The sequence below is a fragment of the Homarus americanus genome, unplaced genomic scaffold (genome assembly GCF_018991925.1).
Source record: "Homarus americanus isolate GMGI-L3 unplaced genomic scaffold, GMGI_Hamer_2.0 scaffold40047, whole genome shotgun sequence".
Taxonomy (NCBI): Eukaryota; Metazoa; Arthropoda; class Malacostraca; order Decapoda; family Nephropidae; genus Homarus; species Homarus americanus.
Genome location: NW_024741731.1, coordinates 26,842 through 47,401, shown reverse-complemented (window position 1 = coordinate 47,401; position 20,560 = coordinate 26,842). Strand labels below are relative to the sequence as shown.

At 36.2% G+C, this 20,560-nt stretch overlaps 1 protein-coding gene across 1 annotated transcript in view; it reads left to right on the top strand.

Annotated features, from left to right (window-relative positions):
* Positions 1-20,129, top strand: part of LOC121876018 (putative oxidoreductase GLYR1 homolog) — a 52,104-nt gene extending 31,975 nt beyond the window's left edge. The window contains exons 8-12 of the mRNA XM_042380866.1: positions 3,117-3,227; positions 5,103-5,204; positions 8,653-8,815; positions 12,041-12,220; positions 15,813-20,129. Coding sequence (XP_042236800.1) covers positions 3,117-3,227; positions 5,103-5,204; positions 8,653-8,815; positions 12,041-12,220; positions 15,813-16,012 — 756 coding nt within the window. The 3' untranslated portion in view covers positions 16,013-20,129. The remainder of the gene's footprint in view (positions 1-3,116; positions 3,228-5,102; positions 5,205-8,652; positions 8,816-12,040; positions 12,221-15,812) is intronic.
* Positions 20,130-20,560: the final 431 nt, after the last annotated feature.

Sequence of the window (20,560 nt, the reverse complement as noted above, 5' to 3'; positions counted from 1 at the left end):
CGTAAAGTACTGTACTGTGTTTGTAATCAAGCTGCATACCTGTGTCTTTGGTGCCGTCTACTCCCCCTTCCCCCAGCACACACGTACCCAATTAAAAAAAGTATTTGGACTAGTGTTTGTTATGTAAGTACATGTAGTTAAACAATTCACAGTCACGTACAGTCTACCAAAGGCTTATAACCAACAATAGAGATCCAATTCTGGTGCGCTACCCACATTATGGTGGTTCCTAACTTATAACTCCCCTAAGTTGTACTGGACTGCATGCCATCTGGGCTTGTTCCCTCAGCTCGTAATCAATAATAATAATAAAGATTTAACCGAGTCTTCAACTTTTGGTTGATGAATACCGATGCAATTCATATGTCATTGTAAAGCTAGGTGTCGTATATAGAAATAATTAGTACGTAAACTTTTTTTTTTGGCACCCCGCCCTACAACCTTGTGTAAGGTGAAGCGCAGAAGTGTTTACAGCGCCCAACAGGGAAGCATGCTTAAGTTCATGCTTGCCTTATGTCTGATGAGTTAAGGGCGTAGAAGCCATAAGAGTCAAGGGTGTAGAAGCCTGAAGAGTCAATAGTTTTAATGTCTAAGCAAGTTATTGGAAGCTCCAACAACTTGTTCCTGAATACGAATTCGCAACTTTCGATTTACAGCAGGTACCTACATTGCTGCTAGGTGAACAGGGACCAGGGGGACTAGGAAGAGTGTCCAGACAACTTCCCCCGGCTCGGGAACCTAACCTGTGACAGCTTGCTTGCAAGGCAAGAGCGGTACCGCTCCACCAGCGCCTCCTCCCCATGTAAACTCCAATGTCTTTAAATCATGTGAACTTTAAACTGAAACAAAAGACGGTAAATTTTTACTTTCAAACATGAGACCCTAGGGGTTGACCTATATGTTTTCCAGTGTATCTTGGTGTGTTTTAAGCGAATCTGACATTCATTTTTGTCTGAAATTACTCGTTTTTGCTCCACCCCGACCCCCCAAGAATATGGGGGAGAGCCTGGGAAATCTGGGATTTTGGTTTGGGAGAACACGAAAACTAGTCACCTAACCTAACAACTTACCTAACCCTTAGCCCGGGGCTCCGCCCCCCGGACCCCCGGTAGGCCTAGCTTAAACTAATCTATCCTAACCAACGGGCATTCAACAGATGTAGGGAGAACACCATAATTACTTAGAAATTGGATAGCATGATCGTCATTCTCGTAAAACTCGGTAATAAACTTAAAATAATCGTAGGAGCACGAATCATACCCAACCTCCACCACGGCCAATGTCAGACTGGTGATTGAAATTCAAACCTGTACCCAGGTTGCTCCCTTTGAAGAACTTCAAATGTAATTGGTCGAAAAAAAAATTTAAGAGTGATAAGATCAATACATCATTGGTCACAACTGGATGACGTCGGTCAACATTGCAGATAACATCTCTTCACAGACAAAGACTGAAAAGTACATAAAATCAATTAAATTAAGTTGTATCGCTATTTTCCATTTCTGAATGGTAAAAATGGGGTTCAAAATGCCCAGAATAGGAAGATCTAAATGTTTCAGTAGTTTATAACTTTGGGGCGTGCTATGTCCGAAAGAAAAATAAAACCGAAAAGACAAACAAGTTCAAATACACCGTACTGTACAGGTACTATCGTGGACAAAAGTTCGCTCCCTGTGGTGAAACTGAGTCACGGGAATGAGTCTCCGAACTGACTTACCCTGACAGTCGTGTGGTGCGGGGGTGCTGTTCTGTCTCATTTGGGGTCGATACTGCTTCAGGTAGGGAGGGAGCGAACTTTTGTCCATGATAGTACAACATTTTCCAGTGGCACATCTACTGTATGCAGTACAGTACATACAATCTTGCCAACGGTTGTGGACAATTAATTCCATGATGCAATTTGTAGAACATACATCTTTACAAGAAAGGTTGAGTTAAAAATCTGGATTGTTTCCCTCAGTCGGTCTTGGACCATCGTGCTCTAGTCTATCAGACGAATTACTGCACTGTGTAAACCTCCGTTTCGTCATTTTGAGAATCATAATTGGTTGGCAACAAAGGTAGTACTGTACAGTACGTACTGTACAATACAGTGTATGTTATCCCAGTTGGTTTTGTGATGCTTTAGTTACTGGGAAAAGTATTCTTGTAAAATGAGAAGAATAAATATAAAACTTAATACTGTATGTTATATGGAAGCAATTAGGCCGACCTGGAAGGCACCATGTTAATTTATGGAATAATGTACTGTTTTAGCAACAGAAAGTAATTTTAGCAGTATTTTGTTAATTAGACGTGTTATCCATTTGGAAAAATTCTTGCACAATATATAATCTGTGTATTGAGCAATCATAGTGTGATGATTTATGGGTAGATTTTAGGGTTTGTAGCTACGGCAGGCAGGTACAGGTATAGTATAAAACATCCGATCCCCTCAGCTCAAGAAATATACCTTACTTAAATTTGGGTTAAGCTGGGTTAAATCTCAGGTTTAAATAACAATTTGATAGGTTTAAAAAAGTCTCTCTCCTTTTATTTTAGCCATCAGATATCATGCTGGTACCTGAGGAGTTTGGGGTGGTCTGGAGTTACTGTAGGGCTTCCTGAGAAATCTTAAACATTTATGGCAACACAGTAGTACAGTAAACCCTCGAAGATCCGGAACCGGGAAATCTGGATTTTGGAAGATCCGGACAAAATATTTGGGGGTTCTGGGCTAAGAAGCCTCCTAGAAGTTTCCCTAAGAAACGTTCCCAAACCAGAGCAAAGAACATTTTAGGGCCGTGGGCACTGCTTGACCTGTCAATTGCTTGGACACAGGTGCCCAAGGAGGTGGGAAACATAAACAGAGTTGACAGTTGTTTGTGGGAATATTATTTAATTCACTCTAGTAATGATACAATGTTTCTTATTATGTTATCATAGGTAAATGCATGGTTTATATATGGTAATTTGTTTATCACCACATTAGTACTGTATTTTTTGGTGTTTCTTATATCATTTATTATTCGCCGGAAATTTCGGACAATCAGCTTTTCCAGACAGGTGGTCCCCCCTTTTAGTCCAGATCTTTGAGGACATTCTCCATTATTATTGATTGTATTGTGTTCTTACAGTGTGGAGACTTTGTAAATGCTGGAGCAAAGGAGATGATGACCCCATCAGATGTCATTGCTGCAGCAGATATCACATTTTCTTGTGTATCTGATCCACAGGTTGCCAAGAATGTAAGTGTTTTAACATTTTTCTTTGGTTTTGTAACTTTACTTTAGCCTTCGTTGGATGATTAAGACTCAAATAAACTGAGAATTTTTGCAGGTTTAATGTCTGAGTTATTATAATTTGTGTGCTGTACTGTATTTAATTTTTGTTCCTATATTTTATGTGGTACAGTACAATATGTCTGTCTCGTATTCTAGGAGATGCCAGATATAGGTACAGAATTCCATATTTGTGTTACCTGTTTAGCAAGGCATGTTAGGATAACTTTGTCCATTGTTGGTGTGTGTATCATCAGTCACACTTGGACGGAAGTCTTTATATTGCCTTTGATATAAATTACCTGTGATAAATTATGCTTAAGCTTGACAACGTGGTTGGAAAGTCTAAATCAGTGGCTCTCAAACTCGGGATAATTACCCCAACTGGGGTAAAAACTTCATTTTGGCTTGGGTAATATGCTTCTGTTGGCACGGTGGGGTAACCTCCGTGACCCGTAGCACATTCGACTCTGTCGAGGATATTGCATCTTTCTGGCTTAAGCAAGGAGCAGTGGGATACCCAACTCTAATTACTCGGGCTATCGACGTACTTATTCCATTTCCCACGACCTATATGTGTGAACTTGGGTTCTCGGCACTGTACCACATCAAGTCCAAGACTAGAAACCTGCTCGTTCCAAGCTCAGATATGAGGCTGGCTCTGTCAAAGACTAAACCACGCATCCAAAATCTGGTGTTGACAAAACAAGTTCATCCATCTCACTAAGACTAAATCTATAACAGCACAGTAACTGTAGCACTATTATAGATTTTTGTAGAAGACGGACTAGAATTGTACACTTGTGTTTTGTATAATACACTTTATTGGAGGAGTAAAATTTGTAAGTACATTTGTAAGCTTGTGTTTTGTATATTAAAATTTATTGAATAGAATTAAGGAGTAAAATTTGTAAGTACATTAATTTTGTAAACTTGTGCTTTGTATAATAAACTTTATTGAATAAAAACTAAGGAATAAAATTGTAATTCGCACCTGTCAAACTTTAAATAGGAGTAAAACTGGAAAAAAGTTTGAGAACCACTGATCTAAATGATTACAGTGCCCTCAAGTTGTCATGGTATAAAATACTTAAGAAGGTACCTTTTATGAATTATTAGATACCTGTACAGTTATGTTCAAAAGGGTACCAAAGGTGTTTTGATTGACCTTGGATTTCTGTTGTATCCAAGTGTGATAAATCAATTGTGCCAGAAGGGATTAAGAATGAATGCTTTCAATCAAGAACCATTTCATTCACCCTCAATCTTGGCAAAGTTTTTTTCAGAATTCTGTCCTTCATTTATGGTTAGTCTTTTAATTAGCACATAGTGGTCTCAGAAGAAGATTGATCCCCAATACTGTACAGGGTAATGAGAACCAGGGAATAATTAGGTCTTTGAAAGATTTAGGAAATTAGGTACTGTATGGCTAAAAATATAGACAAAAAAAAAGTAAAATAAATTGCCCCATTTCAACAGATTCAAAGGTTGTTTGTCAGGAATATATAGTAATTACAATACTGGACAGTACTTTACCTGCTGTTGGCACTGATTTTGGTCAGCAGTATTCATGATTCACTCTCTGGCTAAAGCTATCGGATACTGTATGAACTTATTCATGTCTGTATTTTAAATCAATACAGATATTCTTATATTTTTTTTATTTCTGCAACTGATCTTTATGTAAATGGTATTTTGTCTTCTGTTTTTGTTTTTCATTAAAGTCTCCAGCACCATAAGAATGTCATGTCAATATTTGCTGACTCATGTTTATGCTAGCCTGTAATTTTATAATGTTTAATGGATTTCAACAGGAGAATTAAATTGTGTTTTATCCCACAGATGGTGTTTGGAAACTGTGGTGTCTTACAGGAGATCTCTGCAGACAAGGGTTATGTAGAAATGACTGGCATCGATGCTGACACATCACAAGATATTGCAGAGGTACATTATTTACCTTTCTTTACATACTGTATTGTACTTTGAAATCTACTCCAAACAGTTAGACTCAAGTTTGTTGTGCTAGTAACAATAATAATATTCAAAAACTCTGTGTAGGCTGTTGCTACACCAATCAGTACCTGCCTATGCTAGTTTCAAACTCTTTTTGTCTTTGTGTGTATACTCTGTAGTTAATATAGTATTATATCAGGTCATGAGCTATGAGTGATCTATTTTATGTTTTAACATTTTCAGGTGAACTTTATACTGTAATATCCAGAATTTTTATGTCCGTGGATGAACATACATTTTGTTAATCTCCTTTATTTTGTGTACACTCGATCCTAAAGGTATCTTTATGGGTGGGTTCGATGAATTTCAAAATGAAAACCGCAACTCTTGTTGTCTCAGTAGGTTTGTCAAACTCCTTCATCCGTTGTGTCATATTGTCTCTCACAAAATTGTAAAGATACAGTTTTTTGAGTGAGTTTACCTGCCTTTTATTTAAAATTCAATTTGATTAACATTACATGATTTGTCATTAATTTTATTTCCTTATGTGATCCATTTAACACCTTACAGTTGAGTCCAATTCTTGTAATTTCCATTATTTTAATTATTATCTGACTCACACAGTTTGAGGAAATTATTGATCTTCAGTATGCGGAAGGCACTTTGACCGTCATGTAAAGGTACCAATATTGTTTGGGTGTTATGGCTTCTTGATTTTTAATGCAGTTATGTCTCATAAATTACCTATTCAAAAATACATTTACTTATGGTGCTTTTAGCATCTTGAGTAAAAAACAATAAAATTAAATTTATCTCCAACTCACCCCAACCCACATGAACCTAAACTGATCTCTTACAAGCACTGTCAGGTACTTGGTTCAGGTTCTTGACAGGAAGGGGGGTATGAATCCTTATTACAGTACCGTATATACTCGTCTATAACCCCCCCTCGTTTATAGGTCGACCCTGATTTTTTGACCAAGAAATCGTTAATTTATGATATTCCTTGTTTGTAGTTCGACCCACGTTTTTTAGGGTAATGGAACAACAAAACCTTCAGTAAAAACGCTCTACGTCCTATAAACTGAGGCTCGCCGTGCCTGAAACACGAGTGCCGAAGGCAAATTGTTTACCATTTATTATTACGACACTTTACACTGAAACCCGGGTAGTTTCAACAAAAATATTGTATATTTCCATTCAAGTATTTATTCAAGTCAATTAGGAGGGAATATTATTGTAATACAACAGTTTTTTAACTAAACCATTCGAAAAGCGATTACGGTAACATCTTTTGAACGAAAGAAAGCGAAAGTCATTGCTTTCGTCACTTTCCACTGTAATACGTACATCATTTCAGCAAAAATATTACATTTCCGTGAATGTATTATATCAAACACAGTATGAATAGAATATCAATGTAATATAACAGAATTTTAACCGAAAACTATTAAAAAAACGAATAACATCTCAAGAACATCGGAAGCTTAGGTAAAGTCTTTTGTTTTCGTCATTTATTTTATCCTATTTTACATTGAAATACATCACGTTTCAGCAAAACTACTATTTATTTCCGAGAATATATTCATTCAGGCGCAGTTTAGGTAAAATATACGTGTGATGTAATAGTTTTTTAACTGAAAACGATTAAAAAAACACGTACCCTCTAGCCCTGTTCAAGGAGAGGACTGGGAGAAGTTGTTTGGTGCTGCAGACGATGACAAGGAAAATGATTTTGATGGATTTTAATGAAAATATTCAGAAATATGGTATCGTAGTATTTATTCAAGTCAATTAGGATAGAATATTATTGTAATACAACAGTTTTTTAACTGAAAACCATTCGAAAAGCAATTACGGTAACATCTTTTGAACGAAAGAAAGCGAAAGTCATTGTTTTTGTCACGATTTTATCCCACATTCCACTGTAATACGTACGTCATTTCAGCAAAAATATTACATTTCCGTGAATGCATTATATCAAGCACAGTATGAATAGAATACCATTGTAATATAACAATATTTTAACCAAAAACTATTAAAAAAACGAGTAACTTCTCTTGAACATCGGAAGGTTAGGTAAAATCTTTTGTTTTCGTCATGTATTTTATCCTATTTTACATTAAAATACATCACGTTTCAGCAAAACTACTATTTATTTCCGAGAATATATTCATTCAGGCACAGTTAAGGTAAAATATACATGTGATGTAACAGTTTTTTAACTGAAAACGATTCGAAAAACACGTGTACCGTCTAGCTGATAGAGCTGGTGGTGCGTCATGCGTCGTTGTAAACAATAGGAGGTTGAAGTAGATTACCGGGTATTATAATAAGTGTGAAATATCGAAAAGGTTTTTATTACCTGTATTTTTTGTAGATCAATGAGAACTGTGATACCGTATATGATATGATAAGTTAGCCTGTGCTTAGAACTTCAACATAGACTACTGAAAGCACGTTGTAAGGTAATTTAGCCTATTGTAAGTTGGTGAGCTTCATTTGCTGAAGGAACTGCACAACTTTTCATTACTAATTGGTACATATTTTACGTTTCCATTGTTTACTGGCAGCAAATAGTAAATATTTTTCATGTCTGAAGCTAAAAGTTGCTCCTCGCCCTTCCCATCATGCACGGGTTCAACCTAACAAAACTATTACGCATGTATAGGACGACCCCCAATTTTTTGCCTAAAAATTTGATCTTAAAAACTCGAACTATACACGAGTATATACGGTACGTATAATGAATACAAGGAGGCCCTGCCAATGTTGGCTATCCCTGCTGTGCTGATGTTATACACACACCAAGCAACTGAGTAATTCATCTCCCAAAGTTGTCTGTCTTGTATGGTAGTCTATCTTGTTCTGCCATCAACTCTACCAAAAAGCCTGCCCGACTAATGAGATCTCGGGCATAGAAACAGATTAAATTTACAAGTATCTACTTTACATTGACAGATTCAGTGCTACTCTGTAAAATTTATAATTATAATAGAATCATAACTTATTCATTACAAACTAATTCACCAGAATTAAAAGTAAATTTTGGGAACTATGTAACTTATCTCAATCCATTGAACAAATCTAATATCAGAATAATAATTAATAATAATAATAATAATCCATCACCACCATTTGTGCAAGTGAATTGAAGATCACATACAATATATTGAGAAATCAATGACTTATCCCTGACAATGAATACATTTAACAATGAATTGCTATAGAAGTTCACTGTCCGCACATACGAACATGTTACAGAGCTTCCTTTGGCAAGTTGCCAGTGAAAATAATTTTCACATTTCTAGTTGATTATGTTTATACGGTATGTAATTTTCTTCGAGGTTTATTACTAAATAAAAATTTTATTTTATCCCAAGCTGTACGTGTTCATGACTTTTTAAGAAAACTTATGATATTTGTGTTATCATTTTAGGCCATTAGTAGTCGAGGTGGGCGCTACCTTGAGGCACAGGTGCAGGGCAGCAAGGTACAAGCAGAGGAGGGAACTTTGGTCATTTTAGCAGCTGGAGACAGATCACTCTTTGATGACTGCCAGAGTTGTTTTCAAGCCATGGGCAAAAATTCCTTTTATCTAGGTAAGTTTCATTTAGTACAGGCTTGCATCCTACAATGTTTGTCAATGTTCTCTGGTGATGGGGTATGAATAATTAGTAAAATATTTATTGATTTTCACATGATTATATAATACTTTATCTTACTCAATTTCTGCCCCCTTAGGGTCTTCTGATCACAATCTTATTTCTATTAAATCAAACTGGGCACGACCAACTCCCACACCCCCCTCTAATTGCCAACTATGGCACTATCGGAGGACGCTCTCGCAAGGATTGCCAGTTTGCCCTCCGATAGTGCCATCTTCTACCAAAACTTTCACTTTACAATCATGGTTTGATCACTCCTGTTCTCTTGCGTGTAGGGAGAGAGATAGGCCATATCAAGTTGTGAAACTATCTCCTTCTCCTGTTACCCACTCCTCTTTCATTACCTCTAGGAATCATTGTAAGGTTATTCTTTGTAGGGCCAAGCGGAATTTTATAAAAAGAAAGACCGCTGACCTGACTAACTCTTCTTCTAGTAAATCTTTCTAGTCCTTAACCAAAAACATCTATAATAACTTCACTTCCTCTTTTCCTCCTTTCTTCTGACCTGATAACTTTATAGCCAACTCTCTTCCTGATAAAGCCAATCTCTTTGGCACCTCATTCTCCTCTAACTCCACCTTAGACGATTCCAACTCTACCCCACCCTAGTCCTACTGAACCCATGCACTTTCCTATATCTCCACTCGTAGGGTTGCTGGTGTGTTATCCAATTTGGATGTTCGTAAGGGACATGAACCAGACTAAATACCCTCTATTATTCTGAAGGAGTAAGCTGAAATTGCCCTAACCTCATCCCTCTCTAAGATTTTCGAAACTGTCTTAAACTCATTTTCTCTGTCACCTTGAATGCCTTTCTCTTTTATCGGATCACCAGTATGGCTTTTGCCAGGCTAGATTTACTGGTGACCTGCTCTCTTACTGCACCCATCTTGGTCATCCTTTCTCAGGAATTATGGGGAAACTTTCGTGGTGGCCCTCAACATCTCCAAAGCATTTGACAGGGTATGGCACAAGTCTTTGCTTTCTAAACGTCCCTCTTATGGATTCTCTCCCCCACTTTGTTCTCTAATTTCTAGCTTCCTTGAGAACCGATCCATGGCAGTTTTTGTCGAGAGATCGATCTCTCGCTCTTTTTCTACCAGTAGTGGTGTCCCACGGGGTTCTGTTCTTTCACCTACTCTAATCCTTCTTTTTATCAATTATTTAGTTCACACTATGACTAATTCTATCCATTCTTATGCTGAAGATTCTACTCTTCACTCTTCTTTACATTTTTCCCTTCCCCCTACTTCTCAAACTAGATCTGTTTCTAGAGCTGATATCGTTTCATCTATCAATGCGGATCTGTGTAGCATCTCTGAATGGGGAGGTAGAAACTTGGTTAAATTCAATAGTAATAAAACACAGTATTTGCCAATTACACTTTCCAAAATAGAAGATCTCCTACCAATCACATTTCAGGGCGTAATCATTCTGCCAAGTTCTAAAATAGATATGCTAGGCCTCACCATTTCCTCTAATATGTCATGGAAGCTACACATCCACAACATTGCTAAAGCTGCCTCCCAAAACCTGGAAATGCTGTACAGATGCCAAAGTTGCTTCACTTCTGAGCAGTTGTTTCAAGTTTATAAGTGAATCATTCCTAACTTGGTGTACTGCTTTCATATCTGGGGTGGTTCTTCTTCTGTCCATCTGTTAGATAGGGTGGAATCAAAGGCATTTCGTCTTAATAGCTCTCCTCCTTTAGTTGGTAATCTCTAACCTAGCCACAATGTTGCTTCACTTTCTCTCTTTTACAGGTACTTTAATGGGCAATGTTCGGTGGATTTGGCATCCTGTGTACCGCTGGCAAGGCTGTGGGCTCGTAACACACGTCTTGCCCGCGGTGCCCACTGTTTGTGTAGATGTTGGTCACACTAGAATAACCCGTTATAGTACATCCTTCTTTCCTCATACAGCCAAACTGTGGAATGCTCTGCCTTCTTCTGTGTTTCCATACTCATACAATCTGTCTCACTTCAAAAAGCTGGTTTTCCAACATCTTTGTAGTGTAGATTAATTTAGTGTTTATCTCTTCTATTTTTAATTTCTTTTTACAACTATTTTTTCACTCCCCAGGCCCTGTTGTGGGCCAATGACCTGTGCCCGGGTGGGCTATTCCCCGAAAAAAAAAATGGAAAATAATGTGGTCATTCATAACCTTTGCCAGACATCTTGACTATGGCTTATATCTATGTATTGTTTTATATGGATTGCCCTTACTTTTGTTTCATAGGGATATCGCATAATGAACTCATGAAATTTTTGTTCAAAATAAACCCTTTTATAAATTGTACTTACAGTATATATACAGGAGTTTCAACTCCTAGATTTCCAGTTGCTTAATCCTGACTCCTTTTTCAAATGGGATTTCAGGATTAATTCTCCTCTTCCATCTGCAGTTTCCATGGTCAGTGTGCCAATAAGATCTATTCCATTCTTTCCTCTTGCCCTCTTTTTAACCCCTATGTTAATAATTCATCATTAATGTATTTTCTGCCATTATAAGATGCTTCCTTAACTTAGTAGGGAATATCCAAAGTAAAAATATTTGAGGTTCTCCAGCAAACAGCAGCTTATTCATCAGTGTTACCTCACCATAGTCTGCCAGGAACAATTGTCATTGACCTGGACATTTTTATCCATTTGGCAGGGGTTTCTGGAAGTTATACTGTCCAGTAATTGTGAAAACTAAAAAAGTATCAGGCACAGTGTTAGCTTCTGTGTTTATTGAAAGCATTTTTTCTTCTCTTTTCAAATGCTCACTGTAGCTGAGACTTCATCATTAAAATATCAAGCCTCAAAATAGATTTTTGTAATGAACATTATACTATCCCAACCTTTTTCTGGACAAATTCCCTGTAGTCACACTTAATCACTGTCAACTTTTTCACTCCATGCTTTTCTTGACTATGGATCTCCCATCCTTATCATATATCTCTCTCTCTTGTCATTCTACAATTAGTACCAGTAGCTCCTCAAATGTAGGGCATATGCCCACCTCTTAGCACACAACACAACATATTTTTCTTTTCCACGATGAATTCGGCAAGCCTAGCTTGAACGTCTGTCACATTGGCAGTAGCATTGCCTTTCAAAGGGCACATTTTCATATTGTAAAAAAATTTATTTGGAATTTCATCTTCTACTTGACAGGTGAAGTTGGTAATGCAAGCAAAATGAATCTTGTGTTGCAAGTTATGGCAGGGGTAACGTTAGCGGGACTAGCAGAAGGAATGGCTTTAGCAGATCGTGCAGGTTTACAACAAAAAGATGTTATGGAGATCATGGAACTAACCTCACTGGCTTGTCCACTTATGATTGAGAAAGGCAAAGGTAAGTTTCAATTTCACAATTATTTTTTGTTTCTAGACGTTTAAGTAACAGATGAAAAGGAATTTAACTTTTGTTCTTGAATTCGCCGTCTTTTCAGAATAACAGTTTTGCTACTGGAGCCTCTAGATTGAGATTCCATAATTTTTACCTAAGATGCATTTCTGAAGGTATGTGTTTCCACCCTCTGGAAAGAACTCTGAATCATGATTTATGATCCTATAATACTTTGTTTCATTGCCTATATAGATGCATTGCACTGCCATTAATGACTATTCTTAACAAAAAGTACAGGGAGAGATCACGCAAGTATTGTCAGGTCAATTCACCAAGGCATCCCCTTACCAAAGACATTTGAAGCATGATTTGAACCATTGTTCAGTATTAGAAGTTAGATGATATAAAAAAAAGTGGTTGTGACAGGGAGTACTCATGTGGGGTCTAAGGCTTAGCAGAATGGAATTTCAGTAGAAAAGGCGTGGGTCCTCTCACATGCCCTTGTAGACTGATGGAGGGTGCAATGTTGAGTGTAGCTCATCCTAACACTGACTTTGTAAACCAATACAGAATAAGTAAAGGGGTGTGTTATCCCAATGAATGTGCAATTCTGGAAATCTTCTGATCATGTCATAATTGTTTTGCATCAATCAGAGTACTGAGGGTTGGCAACCACAGTCTACTCTAAACGTTTTTGGGTTGTTTTTACCAATCCTCCAAGATTTGGTATCTCTCTGGGGACCCAGCTCTTTATTTCATTCATCTGTCCCAGCCTCTGCCTTCCCCTGGCCATTCTATCCTCAACTTTGCCCAATATTATTTCTACTACAGTATTAAACCCCTCATGTTTAATTATATGACCAAAGTATCTGATTTTTCTTTTTCTGTACTTTTCAACTATTCCTCTTGAAGTTTTTGCTAACCTTAGTACATCTTCATTTGTTTTCCTGTCAGTGTAACTTATTCTTAACAATCACCTATACTGAACACCACATTTCAAAGGCCGCTAACCTCTTACTGGTGTCTGCTGAAACTATCCATGCATCTGACCCATACAGTCGTCCTTGCATGTAGCCTTTCAGCAACTTTATATCAAATTGAATTTAATGTCCCTTTTTGTTAAGTTTTTTAGATTGTTAAAGACTGTTTTTGCTTAATCTATTCTTATGATTTCTGCACAATTACTATCAAAGCTAATGTTATTTCCCAAATATTCAAATTTTTCCCACTTGTTTAAGTTCCCTGTTGTGTTATCTTTTAACCCTTATTTGTCACCTGTTTCTACTAATCTGTTCACCAAATTTTGTAAACCTCTTCACTATCGGGGATAAGAGCAGTATCATCTGCATTGTGTATATTTGATATAACTTTACCATTAACTTTTATTCCTTCATTATCACATATAACTTTTCTCATTAATAATTCCAAATATATATTATACAATTTTGGAGAAGAACACAACATTGTCTTACTCCCTCTCTTACTGTGAACCAATTAAGTTCATTTACTAACACTGCAGCCTCCTGTTGCTAGTAAAAAAAATTTTGAATTCTAATATCTCCTTCATTAATGTCTATTTTTTCATTACTCGTACCTCTATAAGTTTATCGTGTTTTACCTTATCAAAGGCTTTTTCAAAATCAACAAAGCAGATACAGTATACAAATTTCTTTGGACCTCTAAAGCCCTTTCACTCAAAATTCTCAAACCAAATATAGTTTCTCTAGTTCCTTTTCCCTATCTAAATTCATTTTGATCTTCAGATAACTCACTAAATTTAATTCTACTTAAAATTATTTTTTATAAAACTTTGCAGGCATTACTTATTAAGCTAATTGGTCTAAACTGGGTGCACTCTAAGGCTCCTGGCTTTTTAGGTAATAATACAAATATTGAATCTTTTAAATCACTGGGAAGGTTTCCTTTGAAATAGAATACAGTAGACCCTTGCCATTCGAGAGTTTGTGATTCACGATTTTGACGATTCGTGATAAGCAGATGGTGGCTATGGTGGTTAGCTTGCAAGCCTTTTCCCGCAGCACATCGAATCACCTAACGCAGCATCTCGTGTTGTGCTCTCAAAACTTTAGTGCTTCTGTGTGAAATGGACCCTAAAAGGCTGCCTAGTGTCAGTGCTAGTGGAATAAAATGTAAAAGACAGAAGTCAGTGATGACCTTGACAAAGAAAGTTTTATTATTAGATAAGTTAAAAGAGGGGATGAGTGCTGCTGCGGTTGGTCAGTTGTTTGGTATAGATATACAGTAGTGCACTAAGGTAGTATACAGTTGCTATTCGCGGTTTTTGCCACTTCGTGTCATTTCTTGAAACGTATCCCTCAGGAATGGCAAGGGTCGACTGTATGTAGAATTAGCTATTTTAGTCACACATTGATCCCATTCTTGCCCATTTGTTTTATAAATTCTGCTCAAAGCTGATCAACCCCACAAGCTTTATCATTTTTCGTTTTGCTCACAGCTGCCCCAAATTCTGATTACAGAATTGGTTGTTTGATCATTATTTATTTTTAATTTCTATACCATATTATTGTACAGTTTTCTACATACTCTACCCATCTCTCTTTTACTTCTTCTGCCTCAAAAAGGGTCATTGTTGTGTGTAATATAATAGTAATTTCCTTTCCACACACACACACCATTTATATAAGCACAAATAATAAGTAATATAATACATGTAATGAAAATATGTATGTGAGTTGTAGTCACCACTGCCACACTTAGGAACTCATGGATGGTACAGTTGTGGAAATGTGCTAACCTGTACACGATCAATACCCATTCATTCATAAATAGTGTTACTACTACTGTGGTGTTCCCATTTGGAGACACAGGTTACCACAGGGGGTGTAGAAGTACATTTTTGCAACTGTACCAACAACATATGCTAATTTTATCTCTTCAGTGATTCCTGGCAGCTTTAAAGAATATTCTGATAATTTCTCAGTTTCTTATTTAAAATTATTTTATCCATTTTCTCACTACCAAAACCATTCTTCACATGTTTCATAATTTGTTCTTTACCTTTCACAATGGTATTTATTGTTGAACGGGCCAAACTAAGTCCATGACTATTCTACGCCGTACTCTCACCCCTCAGCTCACTCATTAATCCAAATTTTCTCATCAAAAGAAATGGCGTGTATTTTATTATTTTTGCTCATTGTACTGTAGGCTATAACGAAAAGTTTATTCACAATACAAAATACACTATAAACACAATCAGCTGTGGCCACATCTCAAGTGATACGTACTACCAAAACAAAGCATGTGCAGCAAGTGAAGTGTCAGAGAGTGCATTGGTGGTGGACAGGTTCAGCACAGGTACAATGTACATATCAGTGAATGTATGTATATAACATTGGACATATGTTACCATAATAAAATCAAAGTACAGTATCTGCGGTTGTATGTTAAGCAGATGCTGCTGTACAATACTGTATATAAAACATAGATACTAAAAAATGTAGGTGGTGAACTCATTAGTAAGGAATTACATTACTGTAGAATTGTCATCAGTGGTAATATTTTAGATGCATTGGATGTGTGCAATACTGTATCTAAAAGAGTTTTTTCTTCACAGCTATTATTGAAGGAGGATTCCCCACACACCTGCCACTTCAGCACATGCAGAAAGATCTCCGTCTTGGGATGCTAATGGGAGACACATTGGAACTACCTTTACCACTCACTGCTGCTACCAATGAAGTTTTCAAACATGCAAAACGACTTGGTTATGGAGAACATGATGTCTCCAGTGTTTACATACGTACTCGATTCTAACAGAAAGTTTAAATGTGATTTGAATTGTTGTGGAAGGAAAGAGTATAAACCACAGGCATCAGTAAATACATGCACTGTAAATTAAAGTATTTGTTTACATCATTATTTGATATGCAGTTTCAGACAAATGAGTTGAGTCCACTTAGTCCATCACAGTGGTGGGGTGTTCATCACATTTGGTAACAGTCACGTGTAGTAATGGATTTTCACTGCAGCTGTGGCGAAGCAAACCTCGATATTTGCCTCTTTCAACATGGCTGTGAGTGGTATGTAAATAAATTTGCACAAGATATATGTGATGAAAAAGGTATAATTTTAAAATTATTATATAAACAAAATATTTTTACTTTAATAATGTTAAATGTATGCAATTTCTGAGTGATTTTATTATTTTTACTCACTTAATGGATCTACGAATCTTTTACTATTAACTTGTTAATTAATGTACAAGTAAACCTTTATTTACGATGTCCCCATCTTCGATAATCTGCATTACCGATGTTGATATATTAAGACCACTTCCCTATTTGCAAAATAACAAACCTGCATTAACGATATCCATCATCCCACCAACTCGGAATATGGAACGTATCATTCACTTCATCTACCTGAATGCTGCCTCATGGCCATCTGGTGAACTACAATCCAGGCTGTATATGTAAGGAATGGACCTGAGTGTTTATTGGTCATTATCCTTTTTTCTTCTTTTTTTTTACAGTGAGAGGACATCAATAAAGTTCATGTTGTATTGTTTTAGTTACTGTGAGGTGCTTTCACTCTAACTGTGAAGTAGTTTCCCTGTTTTAGTGTCTGTGAAGCGCTTTCACTCTTGTCTATGAAATGCTTTCACTCATTATATTTTCTTTCTTTCCAAGGCAAATTAGGACAATGGAATTTTATTTCCACAACTTTTATGGTTTCTTATGTAAGCAGACTCTGGCAGTTGGCACTTGCCACGAATTATGAATATTTTATGGTGATATATATATATATATATATATATATATATATGAAAGAGATAGTAATAGAGATAACTATGAAGCTAAGAACACAAATTTGTATTTCGTGAATTATCAAGAATTCACTGTACCTATCAAATCTCAACCAAAATATTTCCTTGACATGTTTAGTACAGTTCTATATTTTAAGATGTAAGTAATTCTCTAAACAATGTGATAAGATAGTACTCTAACTTATCTGGTATCATTTCTCCTCTAACAATGAATTTTACCAGGGAAAAGTGGAACAGAAGGTCTGTGAACATCACCCGTCTTTACAAATGTTGTTTTCTGAGTTTTTACTCAGATGACGATGAAGTGTCTAATCGTCAGGTTCTCTCTCTCAGCCTTTGAACCAATTTACCATTACCTACTCTCTTGCTTATGTTTAATGGTGGGCCAAAAATGACGTAAAATGTATGAGAAAGTTTTTTTTATCTTGATCCGGTTCAGACACGTGGAAACGAAAAGTTCGCCGAGCAGTGACTGGTTATGTCAGTGACATCACCAGCCCAGTAGGTTGAAAAGTCCTTGCTCAAGTTTTTTGTTTTACAATACTGTATTGTACAGAATATTATATATTGATTTGGAAATGTAATTTTATTTTACTTTTATTCGTCTATTTTCAAAGTAAATACGAATAGAATAATGATGCAAATTGAATCAGGTCCTAAATTAACCAGGGATTTAGATATGAATTGTTGTAAGTTGGATATTTGTAATTCAATGCTTTCCTGTATGCTCTTGCTGGCAGTTCATATGTGACTAGTGGAAGCATCTACCTACTCTTGAGACCTTAGTTTGGCAACACGTCTCACCAGTTACGACCACTCTTAATGAGACAAATATTGAGGTTTGCTTCAACCTGGCAGCCAGGTGAATGAACGCCTTGGTGAAAATCCACAAATACATGTGACTATTACCAATTGCGATGATGGACTAGATGGGCTTGGCTCATTTGTCCGCAACTGTACATGTCCTCGGATACAAGGTTTGAAAATGTTACCAGTCTTTTCTTTTTTCTCTCCAGTAGTTCATTAAAACCTTTGACATAAGGGAAAAAGGAATGATTCAGAGATTTTGATAGTGTACCTTTTTTAAGTGCTTTTTTTACCAATTGCCTGATGAATAAAATGTGTCGTTTAACATTTTGTTATGTGCATAGTCATTGGTGTGTAAAGTGACTGCAAGCTGGACAGGTCAGTATATTGTGAATGTTAACTATGGAAGAATTTGGGTGTTTTTTTTTTTGTACCACCAACTGTTAAAATTTATTTTGATATGGTAGTTAGTTTGACATGATATCAGGTAAGATTTAGGCAAGTTATCCCAAATATGAATCCAGCCCTTATTCTTCAGTCTATCTATTTAGTCATAAGTGTGAATGGTTTACTGGATGAACAGATATAATTTTCAAGTCATCAATCCTTATGAATACACCAAGTGCGGTAAAAAATATATTGGTAAAGTTTACATGAAGAGTGAGACTTGATATTATTCTAGTAAATAGAAAAATATTTTTTACAATAATCATGTTTTGTTTTTTAGGTTTATGTAAGTCAATGATAATGCAGTAGTTAAAAGAATTAATAGGTTTTAAATAGAGTGGAGGGATGATGAAAGTTAGAGACAGTCATTGCTCACTCATTGGTCCTTAATGATGTCAAGGTGCAAATTTATTAATCATTTATTCTATTTTGATGTACAGTAAAACTCATTTCACCTCTCAGTATCAACTAATTGTTTACATTTGTGAATGTACAGCAGTCTATGTGGCCACTGCTATGCCCTGTTGGCATTGCTTAGAAATTACTCTCTCCCACTCCAACAACAACACATAGTACAAAATTACCCACAGTCACTTGGTGCACTACATATAATGTAGATTATAATATATAACTGTAAAGAAAGACAAGGACCAAGAAGCTACACAAAACACACACAATAAACCCTTGACTTCTGCAAGGGAAAAGATCTCTGGAAAATGGGATGTGATCCAGGCTTTAAATTTTTATCTTCTCTCCCTCACTCATCTCATGATATTAACAATCAGAAACCCCAAATACCCCATTATAGTAAAGATTTTGAATGACCAAACTATATGTATATTTCGAATTGGACAATATAAATATACCAAACTCTTGGTTTTAGGACAAAGTTGGACCACCATGCCTTAAGGCACAAGGTGACTTTATTTGTTAATCATTCTTATGTTATCACTTGTGCTTATGTTGGTCTCCCATCCCTCAATGCATTTTCATTGATATTTTTGTGTATGTGATATTTGTAATGACATCTGTTTTTACACATTCGTGATACACTGAAAGAATAAATACTGCACAATAAAAACTATTTTTGAGAAGTTTAATAGATAGATTCCTTGGGAACACTCGCCATACTGGTACAAGAGCCAATAAACTACGTAGGTGGTTTGACAAGTTCCAGTGCTTGAGAACACACACACACTTCACCACTTGGCTCGGTCAATTATACCTGTAGTACATAAGAACTCGCAACAGAAACAGATTCCCATTATATTTGTTACTCATTTTTTAATTCAGGGGCTAAATTTTTTCATCATGTTTTTCAATACACAGATTTTTCTGTGGAAATCAAAGTACTTGTACAGTATTACATTTATTGTCCATAATTCCTGGCATTATACATGATTTAGCAAAGAGGGTGGCTTGGAAAGGAAAATTATGGTCAAGTTGGTTCATCAGAGTACATGTATATTGAAATTGCAAACCAGAAGAGTGCAGAAATCAAAGGTTTAGATACAGTACATATACAGGTATACAATACATGCATTCACATTTATGCACATGCATGCACAAACATTCAATAGTGGATCGACAAGAATATTCTGTAGGACATTTTGTATCAATCATTTAGGATTTGGGGGGAAAGTTTTCACCTAAAAAGTAGAATTGATGATATGAGCACCATACTGTTTTTATTCTTCGCATATTCATAATGATTTTAATGTTTATTTACTTTTTTATGCTGCTTAAAAAAAAATATAATAAGACATGGTATGGGTCTGTTGTCTGTATGGGTGTCTGTAAATTTTTCCATGTTTGAGCAGAACTTATGTATCAATAAATATTTTGATGAAACTTCATTGAATATGTATCATCACTAAACAAAGTACTTAACCCTTTAGGGGGCAGGCAGAGGTTTCTCACAGCTGAATAAACTTATCTGGTGCTAGCCAGAGTAAAATACCTAAGGCTACATTGCCCTCTAAAGAGTTAATGTAAAATTGTAGTCTTTATCTAAGGTGAAGGTCTTGACTGAAGATGAAGTTCAAATTTGGGAATGGGCATGTTACCATGGTAGTTTTTTATGTGTGTGAATACTTGAATAATGACAAACTTCATGAACTTTTAAAATAACGTGACATATATTGGTTAATGCCCTCTGCCAACAGGCTTCCTTTCAACACAGGCTGCCAATTTGAATATTATGTGCCCTTAGGCAGCCTTTGATTATTATATAGCCTAGGTAATATATTAACTCAAATGGAGACATAGGTCATCCCTACCTC